The sequence below is a fragment of the Cervus canadensis genome, chromosome 18 (assembly GCF_019320065.1).
Source record: "Cervus canadensis isolate Bull #8, Minnesota chromosome 18, ASM1932006v1, whole genome shotgun sequence".
Taxonomy (NCBI): Eukaryota; Metazoa; Chordata; class Mammalia; order Artiodactyla; family Cervidae; genus Cervus; species Cervus canadensis.
Window position 1 is genome coordinate 8,412,811 of NC_057403.1, and position 19,648 is coordinate 8,432,458.

At 43.2% G+C, this 19,648-nt stretch overlaps 1 protein-coding gene across 1 annotated transcript; it reads right to left on the reverse strand.

Moving 5' to 3' along the window:
• Positions 1–1,007: 1,007 nt before the first annotated feature.
• LOC122420610 (zinc finger protein 160-like) lies at positions 1,008–18,814 on the reverse strand. The gene is made up of 4 exons (XM_043435918.1): positions 18,747–18,814; positions 14,631–14,716; positions 10,467–10,593; positions 1,008–6,815 (listed from the first exon to the last, which is right to left on the reverse strand). Exons 2-4 carry the CDS (start codon positions 14,652–14,654, stop codon positions 5,059–5,061), a joined length of 1,908 nt encoding a protein of 635 aa, XP_043291853.1. The 5' UTR covers positions 14,655–14,716; positions 18,747–18,814; the 3' UTR covers positions 1,008–5,058.
• Positions 18,815–19,648: the final 834 nt, after the last annotated feature.

Below are 19,648 nucleotides of genomic sequence, written 5' to 3' on the forward strand. Positions count from 1 at the left end.
AGTAGCCCCCATTTGCTGCCACTAGAGAAAGTCCATGCAAGGCAAAAGATCCAGCACAGCAGGAAAACAAAAAAACACCGAGTGATCTGGACTGACCAAGAAACATCAGGACTCCAACCTCCAAGCAAACCTGAGCCAGCTTTATGGAGGTATGGAATTTATACTTAGGGGTACTTAACTGGGTACTAAGGAAATTCTACTTTAAAAATGGCCAACACAGGAGCTCTTTTTGACATTCCAAAACTGGCTAGAGAAAGCCAGTTTTGTAAAACATCTTTTCAGAATTCTGACCCTAAAGGATTAAGTCCTTCTAAGAAGAACCTGCGTTTCTCTCCTTGTACCTTTGTGATATCAATGTTCTACCCGATCTTTTTAGGCATTTTGTTCTGTTTTGAGAACTTGGTCTGGAAGGTACACACAGGGTTATATTTGGCAGCCAGTCAAATAGACTGGGCCAGCTCTCAGGGGAATTTTTCATTAGGGGTCCCAGCCCTTAATAGTCCCTGCCACTATTTTAATCTTCTTTTGTCTACTTGTACAAGGGCTTTCACTTTCTTAGACTATTTTGAAGGCTGCATTCTTTGCACCCTCTTGTGGTGACGTGTCTTGCTCTTACCGCCTTGAGGGGCTGTTGAGCTACTCAATAGCCAGATGGTGGATCCTTTAAATAAGAGGAACTTCTAAACTGCTACATTTTGAGAGCTCATTAGCAACAGCTTTCTTCCCAGGAGGCACTGGTAGTAAAGAATCTGACTGCCAGTGCAGGAGACAAAAGGGCAGAGGAGCCTGGGAGGCTACAGTCCTTAGGGTCACAGAGTCAAACAGGACTGAAGTGACCTAGCGTGCTCCTACACACATACACACACACACACAGAGAAACAGCTTTCTTGTAGTTTTATTTGTATCTCTGAAAAGATCAAATTAAAAGGTGAATACAAAGACATATAATGGTTAACCGTAAGAACCCCCATAATTTAAAACAACCAACGAAACAAATGAACAAAAAATTCGGTCTGGGAGAATTTATTTATGGTTTCAGCTTCCTCTCAATGGATCTCACAGGTGCTTATATAACATTCGATGAGAAACTTCGCTGTAGGTCCAGTGGTTAGGAATCCACCTCCCAGAGAACATGGTTAGATCCCTGGTCCAGGAAGACATCATATATTGCAAGGCAGCTAAGTCCAAGCATCACAACTACTGAGCCCACATGACCTAGATCCATCCTCTGCAACAAGAAAAGTCACCACAATGAGAGGCCCAAGCACCACTAGAGTAACCCTGAGCCGAACAAATAAGACCCGGCACAACCAAGAACAAATGAATCATCCCCACATTAAACAGAACTTAAGTTAAAAAAAGAATTTACAGGTTGGTAGAAAATTACACTGATATCGCACCAGTAATTGCTTGGAGCAATAGCTAGGCCACATTTGAGTCAATTAATCCAGTTGGAGATTGACAAAGGGTCTTTCTTAGTGATTTTTTTTTTTTTGACATGCCATGCAGCTTGCAGAATGTTAGTTCCCTAACCAAAGCTTGAACTCAGGCCCTCCGGGCAGTGAAAGCACAGAAATCAAACCATTGGTTCACCAGGGAATTCCCTGGGTGATTTACTTGTAACACAGAAAAATTTGGTGATTAAAAAAAAAATTTTGGTCATTCAGATGAGTAATGCATTACTTGTACTCACACTGTATTTGACAAAACTGGTCTCATGGCCTTGCCTTGCTGCACAGTGGCTGAGAAATTAATACACATGGCTATGTTTGTGAAGTTATCATAAGAGTGAAGGAAGTCATTACACTGGAGTGATCTTTACTGAAAATTTATATGTGGAAATAAAAAAAAATTGAAGATTGTAAGAAAAAAGTGTTTCATGTCTTTCAAAACAAATGTAAAAAGTTTACATAATGAAAATTTAAAATAATTTCCCAACTACAAGCCTTTATCTCTCACTTTCAGGTAGGGTGGTACAAATGACATTTCAGAAATGGGTATTTTTCATTTCCCAGACTTGATGCTAGAATTAGAATATATAACATTAAAATTTAAAGACTCACCTTTGTTATTTGGGGCTTCCCAGCTGGCTCGGCAGTAAAGAGTCTGCCTGTCAATGCAGGAGACGAAGGTTTGATCCCTGGGTCAAGAAGATCCTCTGGAGGAGGAAATGGCAACCCACTCCAGTATTCTTGCCTGGGAAATTCCACAGAGGAGACTGGCGGGCAACAGTCTATGGGTCGCAGAGTTGGACACGACTTCATGACTCAACAACTATATGCTTATTTTCTCTTCATGTCAATCAAGGAATACAGAAAGGACATGAAGACACATATTCACACAGGGCACACTCACTGAGGCATGGCAAGGTTCAGGCCATGGTAAAAAGAAGAGACAGGCCCAAGGTGGAGCCGCTGCCTCCAGGAGGGCAAACCAACACTTCATTGCAGTGTCTACCTGCTTAAAACCGTGACCAGGAGTCACTGACTGGAATTTCCAGGACACTAGTGCAGTAATCTGCAGGGCAAGATGCTGGCTACACCCTCCACCTGCCCACACCCCTGCACAGGAGACCAGACCTGAAGCAATGTGTTTGTGAATAATTTTCTTGTCCTATCCAGTTTCTACCTACAGAAACCTTCCATGTTGTACAGTTCCTTTGAGCACCTCTGAATGAACTAGATAGGATGCTGCCTGATTCATGAATCATTCGACATCAATTAGATCTTTAAAATTTCTAAGTTCAATTTTTTGCCCCTTTTTTTTTGGGGGGGGGGGGCGGGGGGGACCCTGCCTGGAGTCTTGCGGAATCTTACTTCCCTGACCACGAATCAAACCTGTGCCCTCTGCAGGGTGGAATTTGAACCACTGGACTGCTGGGGAAGTCCACAATTTTTCTGTTTAAATATATTTTGAGTCTGAAAATGCACTGCTATGGTATTTTAATTACAGCTGTCTGAATGTTCTGAAGCAGAGTGTGGAAAGAGTAACGCAAGTACAAATTATGAACATGTAATTCCCAAATTGCATGTTCTTTGGTTCCATTGTGGAAAGCAATTCTCATAGTTTGTTTCAGCCCCAAGAGCCTAACATTGCATTGTTACCATCTGTTACAAAATACTGAGGTTGGATAAAACCCTGTTGGTGGGAAGAACATGGTTCATCCAGGGTTGTGGAGATTACATTTTATGAATCAAAAGAGGAGATTCATGATACATTCTGAATAAAACAGTAGCAAGTGGTAATGGCAGCAGTTAAATGTCACTCATACCCATATACATACTATTTGATTTCTTTTGATTAAATTCCACTTAGATAACTACTCTCTCGATGGTATAGCACCCAGATGGTATAGCACCCAGTCCTACAACATGTCTGTGTATGGAAGCGCACCCTGAACATAACAAGCATGATAAATTATGGCACAGTTTTATATTATTCTCTGCCCTTACCTGATGCCAATTCACGCACCAGTGAATTGAATAATTCAGTGTCCCTGTTTTCTCAGGAAAGATGGATATGAATGAACCACACTTAATCAGGTTAGACTCTTCATCTTACTAATTCCTCTGCAGAGACCATCAAGAAAGGCCTGTAAGAAAGCTATAGAAGGTTTTCAAACTACTGTGGAAAAGTCATAGTAATATGGCCTTCTCAAGAAAACTCAACTAATTACACACTGAAGATACTGGGCTATCTTCCTACATGTCCTTCAGTTTCAACATATTTAATATACCCCTCATGCCATAAGTTTTAACATATTTAATACAATTATTCTGCAATAGTATTGGAGGTTAATGTTGGAGAACTAAAGATTTATTTATTCCTAATATGAATTGTCTGATGTGTGGCCTGCTGTAAGGACTGGTTTAAAAACTTAGCAAATTCATTATATCTATAAGGATTCTCCCCAATATGAATTTCTTGGTGAATCTTGAAGACATACTGGTTTTCTTAGAAGTGTTTTCACTTTCAGTATATCTGTTCAGTTTCTGATCTGCATAAATTACCTCCTTATGCCCAAGCTGTGAATATCTGATGAAAAAAACTATACAAAATTACCTGTACAAGCTTGCTCTCCAATATAAATCCTTTCATGTTTCATAGATTTGAACTTTGGGTTAAAGTTTTAGCGTGCACATTGTATCTGTGTAGTTTCTCTGAAAGACGTGTAATTTGAGGTCTAGTGCACTCAGAGCCTGGAGAAAGCCCTTGCCCACACATTTCCATGACTCCTCTTCAATATGGACTCTTGTTGTCAAATGCATCCAACTCAAGGTGAAACTTTTTCCACCCCCACTGCATTTGTAAAGTACTGTTCCAGTATGTTCCCCACCTTACGTTTGTAAGGTGTCTCTGCATTATGAATTCTCTCATGATGTGAATGGAGACCTGTTACTGAAGACCCGGCCACACATTACATTTATATGGTTCCCTCCATAAGAGTTACCTTATGGTCACTTAAGATTGACTGCACTCTAAATGTATGGCTTCTCTCCAGCATGAATTTTCTCTTGCTTTGTAAGAAATGAATGCCTTCCAAAACACCTGCCACATTCATGATGTGGGTAAGATCTCAATTCAGAATTAATTACCTGATGGTTACTTAAGTCTGGACATAGAATCAAAGCTTTGCCACATACATTTGTGTGGTTTTCCTCCAGTGTGACTTTTCTGAGGGTCAAAGAGATGATATGCTTTACTGCATTCATTACATTTGTGAGTTTTCACTGTAGTATAGATTCTCAGAAGATCTGAAAAGTGATTCCTGTGGCTGAAGGCTTTGCACATTAAGTACATGTCTATGGTTTCTCTCCTGTATGAACTGCCTAATGGTCAGTTAAGGCTGAACATGCACTAAAGGTTTTGCCACTGATTACATCTGTGAGATTTTTCTCCAGTATGAATTCTCCAATGAATTCCAAGGTGTGCAATTTGAGTAAGGCACCGACCACACATATCATATTCACATGCTTTCTCTTTTGTATGAACTCGCTGATTGACTATGAGGACTAAACTCTGACTAAAGACTTTGCCACACTCAGGACATTTGTAAGGTTACTCTCCATTATGAATTATTTGATGAACTGAAAAGTCGGTCCTGTACCTGAATGCTGTGCCACACAAATTACATTTATATGGTTTCTCTCCTGTATGTATTGCTTGATGGTAAATAAAGGTTGAACGTGCACTATAAGCTTTGCCACACTCATCACATTTGTATGGTTTCTCTCCAGTATGAGTTCTGTGATGAACTGCAAAGGAAGCCCTGTACCTGAAGGCTTTGCCACATAAATTACATTTATATGGATTCTCTCCTGTGTGAACTGCTTGATGTTTAGTCAAGTCTGGATGTGCACTAAAAGTTTTGCCACACTCATCACATTTATACGGTTTCTCTAAAGTATGAATTCTCTGATGAGTTATAAGGCCTGAACTCTGACTGAAGGCTTTGCCACACTCATTACATTTGTAAGGTTTCTCTCCAGTATGAATTCTCCGATGATTCCTAAGGTATGAATTTCGACTAAAGCACTGGCCACATACATCACACTGATATGGTTTCTCTCCAGTATGAATTCTCCAATGGAGTGTAAAATAAGACCTGAGACTGAAGGCTTTGCCACATAAATTACATTTATATGGTTTCTCTCCTGTATGAAGTGCTTGATGTTTACTTAAGTCTGAATGGGCACTAAAAGCTTTTCCGCACTCATCACATTTATATGGTTTCTCTCCAGTATGAATTCTACGATGAATCCCAAGGTGTGCATTTCGAGTAAAGCACCGGCCACATATATCACATTTATACGGTTTCTCTCCAGTATGAATTCTCCTATGAACTTTAAGTCTTGCGTTTTGACTAAAGGCTTTTCCACATATGTCACATTTATATGGTTTCTCTCCTGTATGAACTGCTCGATGTCTAGTTAAGTCTGAATGTGCACTAAAAGCTTTGCCACACTCATTACACATGTAAGGTTTGTGTCCAGTATGAATTCTCCAGTGAACTGTAAAATAAGACCTGTGACTGAAGGCTTTGCCACATAAACTACATTTATATGGTTTCTCTCCTGTATGAACTGCTTGATGGTCAGTAAAGGCTGAATGTGCACTAAGAGCTTTGCTATATTCGTAATATTTATATGGTTTCTCTTCCGTATGAATTCTCCGATGAACTATAAGTCTTGCATTTTGACTAAAGGCCTTTCCACATACATCACATTTATATGGTTTCTCTCCTCTATGGATCCCTTGATGTCCAGTGAGTTCTGAGACCTGAACAAAGGTCATGGCACACTCAGTACATTTGTAAGGTTTTCCCCTCTGTGCTTCCTGGTCTCGTGCCAGTACTGAAGGGTGCATAACAGCACTCTCACACATATTAGAAATGCTGGTGCAGAAACTAGGAGTTCTCTGAAGTCGTAAATCTGAGGTGGTACTGTTGATACTCCTCACAGCTTGAATACATTCAAATGTTTTCCCTTCAGGTTGAAGTATCTGCAGTTCATCTTGAAAGTTTGATCCATGCCTATTTTCAACAGGCTTATTTCCCGCCGCAATTCTACTGCGCCAATCACTTTCATTAGTGAGATTTCTGTTCTGGGTTATAGTTATAGACATTCCTTTGTAATTTCTTTCATCATCTCTCCCCTGACACTCAAATTCATGCAAATGCTCCTGGACCTCTCTGAGGAAAAAATATGTGATTTTATGGCTTTCAGGTCTTCCCAACATCACTGTGTGAAATACTTCTCCTTTATCACTGCTTGCTTTTGTCGGTAATTTCTGGCTTATATGTGTATGAGACATACCTACAAGATATAAAGAACCATAGGTATCCTATTAATTATAATTCATAAATAAATTCTTTCATGTTGAACACATGATCTTACACCAAAAGTAATACCCATCCTAAATGGAATTATGAATCTTCCCAGTGATGATTTTCAAAATAAAAGAAACACTAAAGGAATAGTGTTTAATAAAGAAAGAGTAATCGGGCTTCCCTGGTAGCTCAGTGGTAAAGAATCCGCCTGCCAATGCAAGAAACATGCATTCAATCCCTGACCTGGGAAGATCCCACATGCTGTGGAGCAGCTAAGCCCATGAGCTACAACTATTAAGCTTATGCTTGGGAGCCTCGGAGCCACAACTATTGAGCCCATATGCTACAACTACACAAGCCATCACAACCCAGAGCCTGTGTTCCAAAATAAGAGAAGATAAGGCAATGAGAGGCTCACACACCACAACTATAGAGTAGCACCTGCTCTGCTCTACACAAATAGAGAAAAGCTCATGCAGCAACAAAGACCCAGCACAGCCAAATAAATAAATAAAATTTAGAAAAATAAAAAAAGAAGAGTGATCACCTGTAATTCAAATTAATTTTACAGTAGGCTAGTTTCAAACACACAATGACAAAAACATTCATATAGTTCAAACCTATGTCAGCTCTCAAAGAAAAGGGTATTATCACACCATGACCCCGAAGCACACTCTACTAGCTCTAATTGGTAGTAAACATACTACTGTCTCATAATTGAGGAGAAAAAAAATACGTTATACACAATATACACATACTTATACATAATTACATGCTAAAGAACAGACAGGGCTTTGCAGGTGGCTCAGTGGTAAATAATCCACCTGCCACTTCAGGAGATGCAAAAGACTATAGAGTTCAATCCCTGGATCTGGATGATCCTCTGGAGACAGAAATGACAAGCCACTCCAGTATTCTTGCCTGAAAGAAATTCCATGGACAGAGAAGCCTGGCAGGCTACAGTCCATGGGGTCACAAAGAGTCAGACACCTCTGAAAGATTTGAGTATGCATGCAAAGAATAGACAATATATTATAATGGTAAATAATCCAAAAGAAACTAAATAATGAATAATGTAAAAACTAAAGAGCAGTTTCTTAAAGAGATGGGAATACCCAACTTACCTGTCTCCTGAGAAACCTGTATGCAGGACAAGAAGCAAAAGTTAGAACCGGACATGGAACAACTAACTGGTTCAAAACTGGGAAAGCAGTACGTCAAGGCTGTATATTGTCACCCTGCTTATTTAACTTATATGCAGAGTACATCATGCAAAATGCTGGGTTGGATTAAACACAAACTGGAATCAAGATTGCCAGGAGAAGTATCAGCAGTCTCAGATATGCACATGAATCCACTTCAGTGGCAGAGAGCAAAGAGGAATTAAACAGCCTCTTGATGGAGTGAAAGAGGACAGTAAAAAGAAGCTGGCTTAAAACTCAACATTCAAAACACTAAGACCATGGCATCTGGTCCTATCACTTGATGGCAAATAGATGAGGAAAAAAAGGAAACAGTGCCAAATTTTATTTTCTTGGGCTCGAAAATCACCATGGATGGTGACTGCAGCCATGAAATTAAAAGATGCTTACTCCTTGGAAGAAAAGCTATGACATACCCAGAGAGCATATTAAAAAGCAGAGACATCACTTTTGCCAACAAATGTCCACAGAGTCAAAGCTATGGTTTTTCCAGTCATCATGTATGGATGTGAGAGTCAAACCATAAAAAAGGCCGAGTGCCAAAGAATCGATGCTTTGGAACTGTAGTGCTGGAGAAGGCTCTTGAGAGTCCCTTGGACTGCAAGGAGATAAAACCAGTCAGCCCTGAAGGAAGTCAACCCTGAATATTCATTGGAAGGGCTGATGCTGAAGCTGAAGCTCCAATACTCAGACTCCTTGATGCAAAGAGCTGACTCACTGGAAAAGACCCTGATGCTGGGGAAGGTCAAGGGCAGAAGCAAAAGGGGGCAACAGAGGATGAGATGGTTGGATGGCATCACTGACTCAATGGACGTGAGTTTGAGCAAACTCAGGGAAATAGTGAAGCACAGGGAAGCCTGGCATGCTGTAGTTGATGGGGTTGCAAAGTATCAAACATGACTTAGTGACGGAACAAAAAAAAGAACAAAAGGGCAGTTTACAACTGCACAACAAACACAGCATTAGGAAATAAAGGATTCATTTAAAACAATTTTCTATTTTTTGGTCATACCACATCCCTTGTGGGATTTTAATTCCATGACCATGGAGTGAACCTAGGCCCAAGCAGTTAAAAGTGCTGAATTCTAACCACTGGACTACCAGGGAATTCCTTCATACGATTTAAAACCAAAACAAAACACACTTTTATAAATATCTGTGATAAATCTATCAGTATATTGACGTATAGGCCATTTTATGACATTAACAAGTAATTCATACCAGTTACACTGGATAATACATACAGAAAGACCATCATCTGTAAATTTAAAAAATTAGTAAATGAAATATTCTCTACTTACACAATAGCCATTCAATACAGCAATTCCCTATCTATACAGTAACCTTATCTAGTTCACTGGCCCCAACATACATGTAGAGGAACATGCTTTGGGGTTCTCTGGTGGCTCGGGGGTAAAGAATCACCTGCCAATGCAGGGCACATAGGTTCAAGTACTGGTCTGGGGAGATTACACATGCCTCGGAGCACCTTACCAACCCAGGAATTGAATATGGGTCTCCTGCATTGCACACAGACTCTTTACCATCTGAGAAACCAGGGAATCCGTATACAAATAAATAATACATAACACAAATAGAGAATTATCTAGCTGACTCTCAATATATTACCATTAAAAGAAAAGAGAAATAGAAACAAAAGAGGATACATCATCAAATTGGCTTCCGACCAACATCCAGACTCAAACAGCGCTGGGAAGTGCCAGGACACAGCACATCTGGAGTCTCAATTGAGAAAAGGTCCCAGGCAGCGTGTCCACTCCATGGGTGAGACTTCAAAGATTGCAGTTTTGGGTTCCTGCTTATAATCCCAGGACACAAACTGACATCATCATCAATCTGTGAGCAAACAGCACCTCTGGTTTCATCTTAATGTTGTTTGTTTCGTCTTATAAAACTTGGATGCTGCTAAGCCTGGGGCTTGGTTGGCCTGAGCCGCTCCATGGGCTGAACAAACTTAAGATTTGTCCCCTAACTTATTTATGGTGCCACAAGCCTTGCACTCACAGCAGGCAGTCAGGGCATTCACAGTCAGGGTGCGTCCAGGCAGGTGAGAAGGAAGGTCAGAGGAATGCACTGCTTTGTCTTGAAGCCTAAACAAGACTACTTAATTTCCTTAACATCCTGGTGGCTCTATACCTGCAAATACAGGAGGCATGGGTTCAATCCTTCACAAGTTTGAAATGAGCTTTATAAATGCTCAAGCTGTGGAAAAACTCCTTGTGTATCACACAGTGGGCAGGTCACCTGAAGAAAGGACAAGTTTGAACTCCTATGCCAATCACAAAGCCTTACATGTGAGAGTCAACAAGGCTTTGAACTCAGTCAAGAAAAACAGGGGCTCCCAAGAGACACAGAGGAAACATGCAGAAGTACCCCAAAGTATATCACCACTTCGGAAGAAAAGTGATCCTCACCCAGAGACAGCAGGTTCCTGAGGGTCTCCACCATCACGTCCTTGTACAAGGTCCTCTGGGCAGGGTCCAGGCATTCCCACTCCTCAGGAGTGAAATCTATGAACACATCCTTGAAGGTCAACTGTGCCTGAAATGAAAACACATTTCACCAACGGGCCTTGAGGAGGGTTCTTATTTTCACAGAAAAGGAGAAGAAGCGAGACAGGTAAGGTCAATTCAGCTAAAATAATATTCTGATAGATTCATACAAATCTATTTGGAGCAAATTGGTGGTCTCTAATTTAATTTCCTGTTTTTTCATAAGATGATGATATCCTCCAATCAACATGAATTTGTCATATGTGTGGACAAGACATGAAAAATAAACAAATTACAATCAACAGTGGGTTGTTGATGCAGAAGTGTTATGTTCGACACCCTGAGTGACATTCACTGTCTAGATGAGCTACAGCAAGACTGGTGTCTTCACAGACGACAAAGTCCACAGCGGCTTTAAAAGAACACAGATTGTGATGAGGATGTCATCATCACACTGACGAGAGGTGTCTCAACACTTCACACACACTAAGCGTTACTCTAAAGACTTTACCCATATCAACTTGTCATCAACATAACAGCACGTTAGAGAAAGATCTGTGTCCACCTTACTGGGGAGAAAACTCTGTCACTCTAAGATATCACTCATATTAAATAGTTAAGAAATGAGGCAACAGCACCTGAGTTCAGGTGGTTGGGAGAGACAACTGAACCGAAGGAATCAGAGTTAAGTAACACATAAAAGACCATCCACAGAGAGTTCCCAGAGAATACAGGAGATAAGTTCAAGGAAGCTGAAATGCAATGGAACAGCAAAACGGTCACTATACAGAATCACCCCCTCTCCCCGCTAATCCACACAATGTCAATAATCTGACTACTATTTACATCATTCATATGATGAGGTAGGAAAAACTTAAAGTCATGGAATACACTTAACATACAAGTGCAACTGCTACAAAGCATAAAGCATATTTATGAGATGATGTTTTGTAATAAAACCAGAGTTGCGTATCCATGCACTCATGCATGCACATGGAAACAAACAACTGATTGAAACAAGAATAGTTGTCTTTATTTTTTTATTTCATGCAATCAAAATTTAACTGAGCACCAACTCTGTGTCCCAAACTGGGAATACAGCAGTGAAGGTGATGGAGCTTACAATCTAGCAGCCAGTCAGCCAATTACATCCATAATTTTAACATTACTATTGTTATATGTGCTCTGAACCAGGCCTGGTGCTAAGAGAAGTTATCAGAAAGTCTTGACCTACATCAAGAAATCAGATGAGGTCTCCGTGAGGAAGAAACACTTAGTATTGAAATGGTGGGAAATGGAAGAGTGTTGTAAGGACAGAGAACAGCCTGAGTGCTGGCTCTGAGGCAGGAAGATATTTACTGAACAGAAAACCAGCCAGTGTGACTGGGACACAGGGAACAAAGAGGGTTGATGCCAGCTACAGGCTGCTTTCTACAAGGTCTATGGATTTAGGACGTTTTTCCAAAAGCTACTGGAAGTCACTGAAGTATCTGTAGGAGGAAAGACAGAGGTTTAGATTTGTGTTTTAGAGCTCACTCTGTTGTGTGTGAAGGTTGTTGTTGTTCAGCTGCTCAGTCGTGTCAGACTATTTGCGACCCCATGGGAGCCTGCCAGGGTGGCCATTTCCTACTCCAAAGAGTTGCCTTTTGACACATTCTGGGATGATATTCCCATTTTCTTTTACTTGTGTATTTCAGCATCTTTGGGACATTAAAAATCAATCAGTTGTACGTTAGTAAGTTAGTCAGCATTCTATGTCTTTTTTAAAGCTTGTTTGTTTTGGTTATGCTGGGCCTTCATTGCTATGAGTGGGGTTTCTCTAGTTGAAGCTGCAGTACCCAGCTTCTCCTTGCAGTGGCTTCTCTTGTTTGGGAGCACAGGCTCTATAGAGTGTGCGGGCTTCAGGAGTTATGGCTCCCAGGCTCTAGAGCACAGGCTCAGTAGTTGTGATACATGGGCTTAGTTGCTCTGAGGCATCTTTCCAGATCTAGGATTGAACCCGTGCACCCTACATTAGCAGCCACATTCTTATACACTGTACCACCAGGGAAGTCCTCAACATTATCTTATTGTAGTTCAAAAAAATAAAAAGTAATACAAGCAGAAAATAATATACAGAAGATTTATTCTAATGTGTATAAAATACCTGTGTTTAAAAATAATATGAAAGCTTCCCTGGTGGCTCAATGGTAAAGAACCCACTGGCCAATGCAAGAGACATGGGTTGTTGCCTGGTCTGAGATCCCACATGCTGAGGGGCAACTAAGTCCCTGAGTCTCAACTCCTGAGCCAGAGCTCTAGAGCCCAGCAGGTGAAACTACTGAAGCCAGCGCGCTCTAGAGCCTGTGCTGCAAAATGAGAGAAGCTAATGCAAGGAGAAGCCCCCACTGCAACAAGAGCGGCCACCACTCAACGGAACGAGGGAAAAGCCACTGAAGCAACGAAGACCCAGTACAACAAATAAAGATATATATATTTTAAATGTGACTTTATCCTTAATTTGAGGTATGTAGTTATGTATGTGTATGAAGTATACACAATCAAAAATTTATTATTATACTCCATTAATGAAATATTTAATTAAGATTAGGAAAGTTGGGGAATTCCCTGATGGTCCAGTGGTTAAGATCCCACAATTCCACTGCATGATTTTGGGTTCAATCCTTACTCACAGAACTAAGACCACCCAGGCTCACCATGCAGCCAAAAAGAAAAAAAATTAGTAAACTTGATTTCACAGTTTAAATGAGAAAATGTAATGAAACACTCTCTAGACCTGAAGTCTTTCTCAACTTTCCATTCCATTGCCAAACACTAAGATTTTCAAGATACACGCATTTAGTTTTATTATTATTTTTTTAAAAATTTAGTTATTTTAATTGGAGGCTAATTACTTTACAATATTGGGCGGTTTTTGCCATACATTCAGATCAATCAGCCATGCGTGTACATGTGTTCCCCATCCTGAAACCCCTCCCACTTCCCGCCTCCCTCCCCATCCCATCCCTCTGGGTCATCCCAGTGCACCAGCCCGAGCACCCTCTCTCATGCATCAAACCTGGACTGGTGATCTGTTTCACATATGATAATATACATGTTTCAATGCTATTCTCTCAAATCATCCCACCCTCACCTTCTCCCACAGAGTCCAAAAGACTGTTCTATACATCTATGTCTCTTTTGCTGTCTTGCATATAGAGTTATCATTACCATCTTTCTAAATTTCATATATATGCGTTAGTATACTGTATTGGTGTTTTTCTTTCTGGCTTACTTCACTCTGTATAATAGGCTCCAGTTTCATCCACCTCATTAGAACTGATTCATATGTATTCTTTTTAATGGCTGAGTAATATTCCATTGTGTATATGCACCACAGCTTTCTTATCCATTTGTCTGCTGATGGACATCTAGGTTGCTTCCACGTCCTGGGTATTATAAACAGTGCTGCGATGAACATTGGGGTGTCTGTTTAAATTCTGGTTTCCTCAGTGTGTATGCCCAGTAGTGGGATTGCAGGGTCATATGGCAGTTCTATTCCAGTTTTTTAAGGAATCTCCACACTGTTCTCCATAGTGGCTATATAGTTTGCATTCCCACAGACAGTGTAAGAGGGTTCCCTTTTCTCCACACCCTCTCCAGCATCTATGTACTATGAAATCCATTCCAGTACTATGTACTGGAAAAGATTCTCCCTCTTTTTCAGATTTTAACAAGTATTGTGCACACTAATACCTGACTTCCACATGCAGCTTCTTTACCCTGGTTGACAAAGAACAGACAGCACATCCAGATGGGCCCTAAGCAATCCCTGCTGCTCAACAGCACTGAGACCCTGTCTCCAACCCATGGGTGTGAAGCCCTGCCCAGGACGGTGCCCAGGGGAACCTCCTCACAAGGGCCAGGTCACCGGGTCATGGAGAGATGGGATCTAAGTGAAGATGACAGACCCTGAGGGAAGACCCCAGGTGAGTGTGCATGTACAGGAGTCAGACAGGACACTCCAGAGTGAGACACGATTAGTGAGTCCAGAGAAGGACATTTCAGGAAGGACAGACTGAGAACCCACTGAGAATACGACCTTACCCGAGAAAGAGCCATTCCTGACATGTTTTCTTTCACCTTCCTCCTCTTCTGGGCTTCTTCCTCAGGTGACACGAGTCTTCACAGTTCTATCATGAAAGTGGAAAGCATGCTGTTTAATGCTTAAGAGTCAACACACCCCCTTCCTGAGCCCTAAGCACACACACAGGGAAGCCCTCACCATGAGGAACAGAAAGTCCTCTGTGCCCACTGTCTCAGGAGGGACTCAGGACAGTCAACTCCCACACAGAGACCAACTTGGGACTTTCCCACACCTTCCCTTGGATCACACTCCCCTCCTGGTGAGGCCTCATATACACAGCAGCAGGGGCACCTCTGCTGACCCCACGATGCCCCTCAGGTCACACAGCAGGCCCTGGTCCAGCCCCACTCAGAGCAGCGCGCCCTCCCCACCCCCAGGGCCTGATCTCAGTCTCAGAAGTGGAGGCTAAGAGCCCTGGTGCTCAATGCAGGATCCAGATTGGAATCATCTGCGGCTCTGTGCACATTCCTGGGGCAAAGCCCCACACGAGATCCTGAGGAGCGTGTCTGATGCGGGAGAGATGACTAATGAAAGGGTTATGTATATACATACCATACAACGTGTGACCATGTGACACGTGTACACTGTGAAATATTTATCACAATCCACGAACCAACACATCCATCACCTCCAAATTCCCATGTTCTGTGTGTGGTGACAACACTGACGACGTACTCTCCGGACAAATTCCCAGCATGCAGTAACAGAACAGGATTAACTATGGTCAGCATGCTGCGCATACCTCCCCAGGACGCACTCATTTTACAACTCATAGTCTGTCCCTTTTGACCAACATCTCCCATAACAACGCTTGTTTCACACACACACACACACACACCCCTTCACTGGGTTCATCAAAAGGTCCACTCTTGCTCTCACAATCCTCCTGGAGACCTCGTCGAAGCTTCCCTTCACCTTCTCCCATTTTTCTACCTCTTCTCCATGCATGTTTGAAAAAGAGCAGAGACCACTAGGCATGCATATTGCAACAGAAATCCACCCAAGCTGTAAATCCAAGGACACTGGGCACTGAATATGGAGAAAAAGAACCTGGTCCTCTGGGAAAACCTGTCAGCAACTGTGGACGTTATATAGTTGAGAGACAGGCGGACTGAGAAGTCACAAGATGAGAGAGGCCCCAAACTCACTGGCTCCTGTTCTCCCTGCTCACAGCTAAATGCAAGATAACCACAGGAAATTCAGCATCTGCTGCTCTGGGCAGCTGAACTGCTGGAAGGCAAAGCTGCTGTCCAAGATGGCAGCTGGTCCCTGGATGGACAGAGCTTAGTAGACCTGGGGGCTGCAGTGAGCAGTGACACCACAGACTAAAACATGGGGACACCTCAAGACATTAGATCTATCGGGTTTTTTTTTTTTTTTTTTTTTTTTAGATCTATCGGGTTTTTTAGGACTCTCACATCTTTTTGCTTTGAGTAATTAAGTCTCCACATGGGGTAAGGATCAATTAGAGTTGAAATGTCCAGAACAGATACGGGAACCATCATCACTCACCCTGTAACCTCCATTTCCCCTGAGAATTCTTCAGCAAAACACACATTCATAGCCTGTGACATGTTGTAAGAGAGATGTTGCACACATCCTGGAAGGAAGAGGAATACGGGGGCATCCTTCAATGAAGGGAAAAGAGGAAACATTCCAAAGAATCAAAGGAGAAGGGCATGTCTGATGAAGGTGATTAATATAGAGGCAGTAAACCTGGTTAACATGACAGAGAATATCAGAAGGAGATGGGGAAGACGTTTCTGGCCTAGACCTGAAGGAACAGAAAGAGCAAGGGCAATAGTGATATAATGACCAAAGGTAGACGTAGCAACTAAGATTCGAGACAGAGAAGGTTTTGGTGTCTATGAACAAGGACTAAGTGAATCTGAGCAGGACAGACTGACCATGAGAATGGGGTCAGCTCCCAGGATGAGGCTGGAGACACTGGCAGCAACCTGAGGAGTCAGGATGCTGCCCTGAGGACATGGGGAAGCCAGTGGAGGTAGGAGGCATCGGTTCACATTGATATTTATTCACAGAAGACGGCTCATGATTCTCTCTGACTCTGAGCCTATGTTCCTGCCTCCATCCTACTATTGTCATTTTTCATTTTGCAAAACTGGGATCCATTTCAAATTCTAATACTAACTGGGCAGTCACTCCAAGAACTGCCACACACCCAATTTGGTCAATCATTTCAGGGATCACTGTTGCTCAGCTTCTGGACCTGAGGGAAGCATCGTCAGATCAACTCAGCTCACTAGTTACGAGATCACATAAAAGAGAGGCAAATGGAGCATCAGACTAACTGCTTAAATTACGTCGTGACTCTTAATCTCTACTCCACACCAGAAAAAGGGAAGGGGTTGACTCACCTCTGAGAGAATCAAGTCACTGCCGCAGCCCCCACCTCTATAGCCTCTGCATATGAATGTTATCTTTTAATACAGATAATTACAAAATGCACAAGCCTTACAGACAGAAGTTTTGCAATTCTCATTTTCATCTGTATAATTTAAAAAAGAATGTTTTAAACTTAGTAGATTTTAAAGCCAAAAATCAATGTATCACGACTTAATAATACATTGTATAATTGACTTATACAATCGATTCAGCACTCTTCTGGATCTAGTCCTCTCCACCACCTGCACACTACTTGTTTCCCCTTCATTTTGTTTATGTTTCCCTACTTCTTTCTCGTCTCCCTTCCTCTTCCCCTCTGCTCTCCTGCTGTGCCTGTCCTCCTCTACTTCTTCCCTGATTCCCATCCAGCCCCTCTCTGCCATCTGTTCCCTGTCAAGATGCTTTCTCTCCAACCTCCCTGGTGATCCTCAATCTCCCTGTATTTCTGCCTTTCTTCCTCCATCTCTGCCCGCCCTTCCTCCCAACTCTCTGGCACCCATAAGTGGCTATGCTACCTTTCAGCGTCCTTTCTCAGCTCCTCCGACCACTAGGAGCCCCCTTTCTCTCTCAGCAGGATATTGTCTGTAAGTCAAGGTCCCAACACTTGTATCCCCTTTGCGGGCTGTCTGTGTGAACTGCATCTACATTCTTGCCCTCTTTGGGACCCCTGATTTACAGCCCCTCTCCCTTAAAGGCTATAGAAGGGTGCGGCAGAGGACGAGATGGTTAGATAGCATCCCTGGACTCAACGGACACGAATCTGAGCGAACTCTGGGAGACACAGGGTTCGCAAAGACTCGGACCGAACAACACCTCCCTATCTTGCTCACCTTTAACTCTCAGGAAATCCTCCTTTTCTCTAAACTTTCCCCCTAACCGCTACCTTCAAGGCCGACACTTTTTCATGTTGTTCTCTCTTCACAAGTTCCTCACAATCCTCTTCATTGCCATCGCTTCTCCCTCATGTTTTTCTTCATTTTCTATTTCTCTAGGAGTCGCTGTCTCTACTTCTGACAACGCCTCGCGCACTATTTACAGGGATGGCGACTGAATACGAAGCCCGGTTCCCGCAAAAGCCAAGCAGCAGCGGGTGGAATTTGGGACGGAAGAACCTCGGCTGTCACGTGGCTGGCGCAGGTCACCTCCCCCGACACGAGTCAGGGCAACATCACTATGCCTACGGGGCAGAAACACCGGCCTGAGGAGACGCGAGGACAGAAGGGCTGGCAGGGAGGGGGTCTCAGAAGCGGGGCGGGCTCTCCAGAATCCCAGGACCCGGGAGACAACGCGGCCTCTCCGGGAGCGGGGTGGTCGGCACGGCCAGGGGCCGAGAGGGCGAGGCTGGGGGCCGCGGAGCTAATAAACCCACCTCGCCGAAGAGAATTGTATGCGGTGTAGGAAGGGCAGAGGGCTCAGTGAGGTCAGTACATGGTTTGAAGCAGTAAAGAGGAGCGAAACGCAGCGTCTCTGTGGACAAAAAGCTGGAAGCGGCTTCAGAGCAACTTTAAAGCAAAATGGAGGCGCCCCTTTGCCGGGCACCAAGACGTCTGAACTTGCTGGGCATGGTGGGAAGGACGCAGGGATTTAGAGTCACTAGCGAAGCTGAGGCTCGGGATACTGAGGAAAGGAGACTGCAGGCCGGAGGTATGATTAGAAAGAGAGAAACTCACGCTGAGCTGAGAGACCTCCACTTGCCGCGCTCGGCTTCCGGGTTTGCGGGACGCCGCGCGCACGCGCAGTGAAAGGGCGGAGCGGCCTGCGGGCGGGGACTCAGCAGAACCTGGTCACGGGGGGCGGGGGCGTTGAGCGAACACGCTGGGGGACAGCGGGAGCCAGAGGATAGGATTCGGGGCGCAGTGGGCGGGGCGGCGGGGAGAAAGAATTCATTACTGTAATCACCTCTGAAGCTGACTGCAGTCAGAATATTAAAACAGGCCTGCTCCTTGCAAGCAAAGTTTTGATAAAACCAGACACTGTGTTAAAAACAAAAGGCATTACTTTGCCAGCAAAGGTCCCTATACTCAAAGCTATGGTTCTTGCAGTAGTCAGGTAGAGATGTGAGTTGGTCCATAAAGAAGGCTCAGCATAGAACTGATGCTTTTGGATTGTGGTGCTGGAGAAGAGTCTTGAGGGTCCCTTGGACTTCACGGAGATCAAACCAGTCAATCCTAAAGGAAATCAGTCCTGAATGTTCACTGGAAGGAGTGAGGCTGAAGCTGAAGCTCCAGTACTTTGGCCACCTGATAGGAAAACCTGACTCAGAAAAGTCCCTGATGCTGGAAAAGACTGAAGGCAGGAGAAGGGGACAACAGAGGACGGGATGGTTGGATGGCATCACCGACTGGATGGACAAGTTTCAGCACACTCCCAAGAGATGCAGAAGGATGGGAAGCCTGGCTGCTTTGGTCCATGGGGTCGCCAAGAGCCAAACAAGGCTGAGGTACTTAACAATAACTGCTCCTCGCCCCACCCGTCCCATATAATCATCTCAGGCTTGAGTCTAGCACTGGCAATCAACCTTAATGCACAAAATGTAAAATTAGCCCTCAAATGTCTTCAGATTCTCCAATCT

Bases quoted from the DNA above. Each gene is read 5' to 3' on its own strand.
- LOC122420610 (XM_043435918.1), bottom strand. From the start codon at position 14,654: ATGTCAGGAATGGCTCTTTCTCGG. The intron at 10,594-14,630 runs GTAAGGTCGTAT...TTTTCATTTCAG, and splicing joins CAGGAATGGCTCTTTCTCGG to GCACAGTTGACCTTCAAGGA. The intron at 6,816-10,466 runs GTGAGGATCACT...TATATCTTGTAG, and splicing joins CAGGAACCTGCTGTCTCTGG to GTATGTCTCATACACATATA.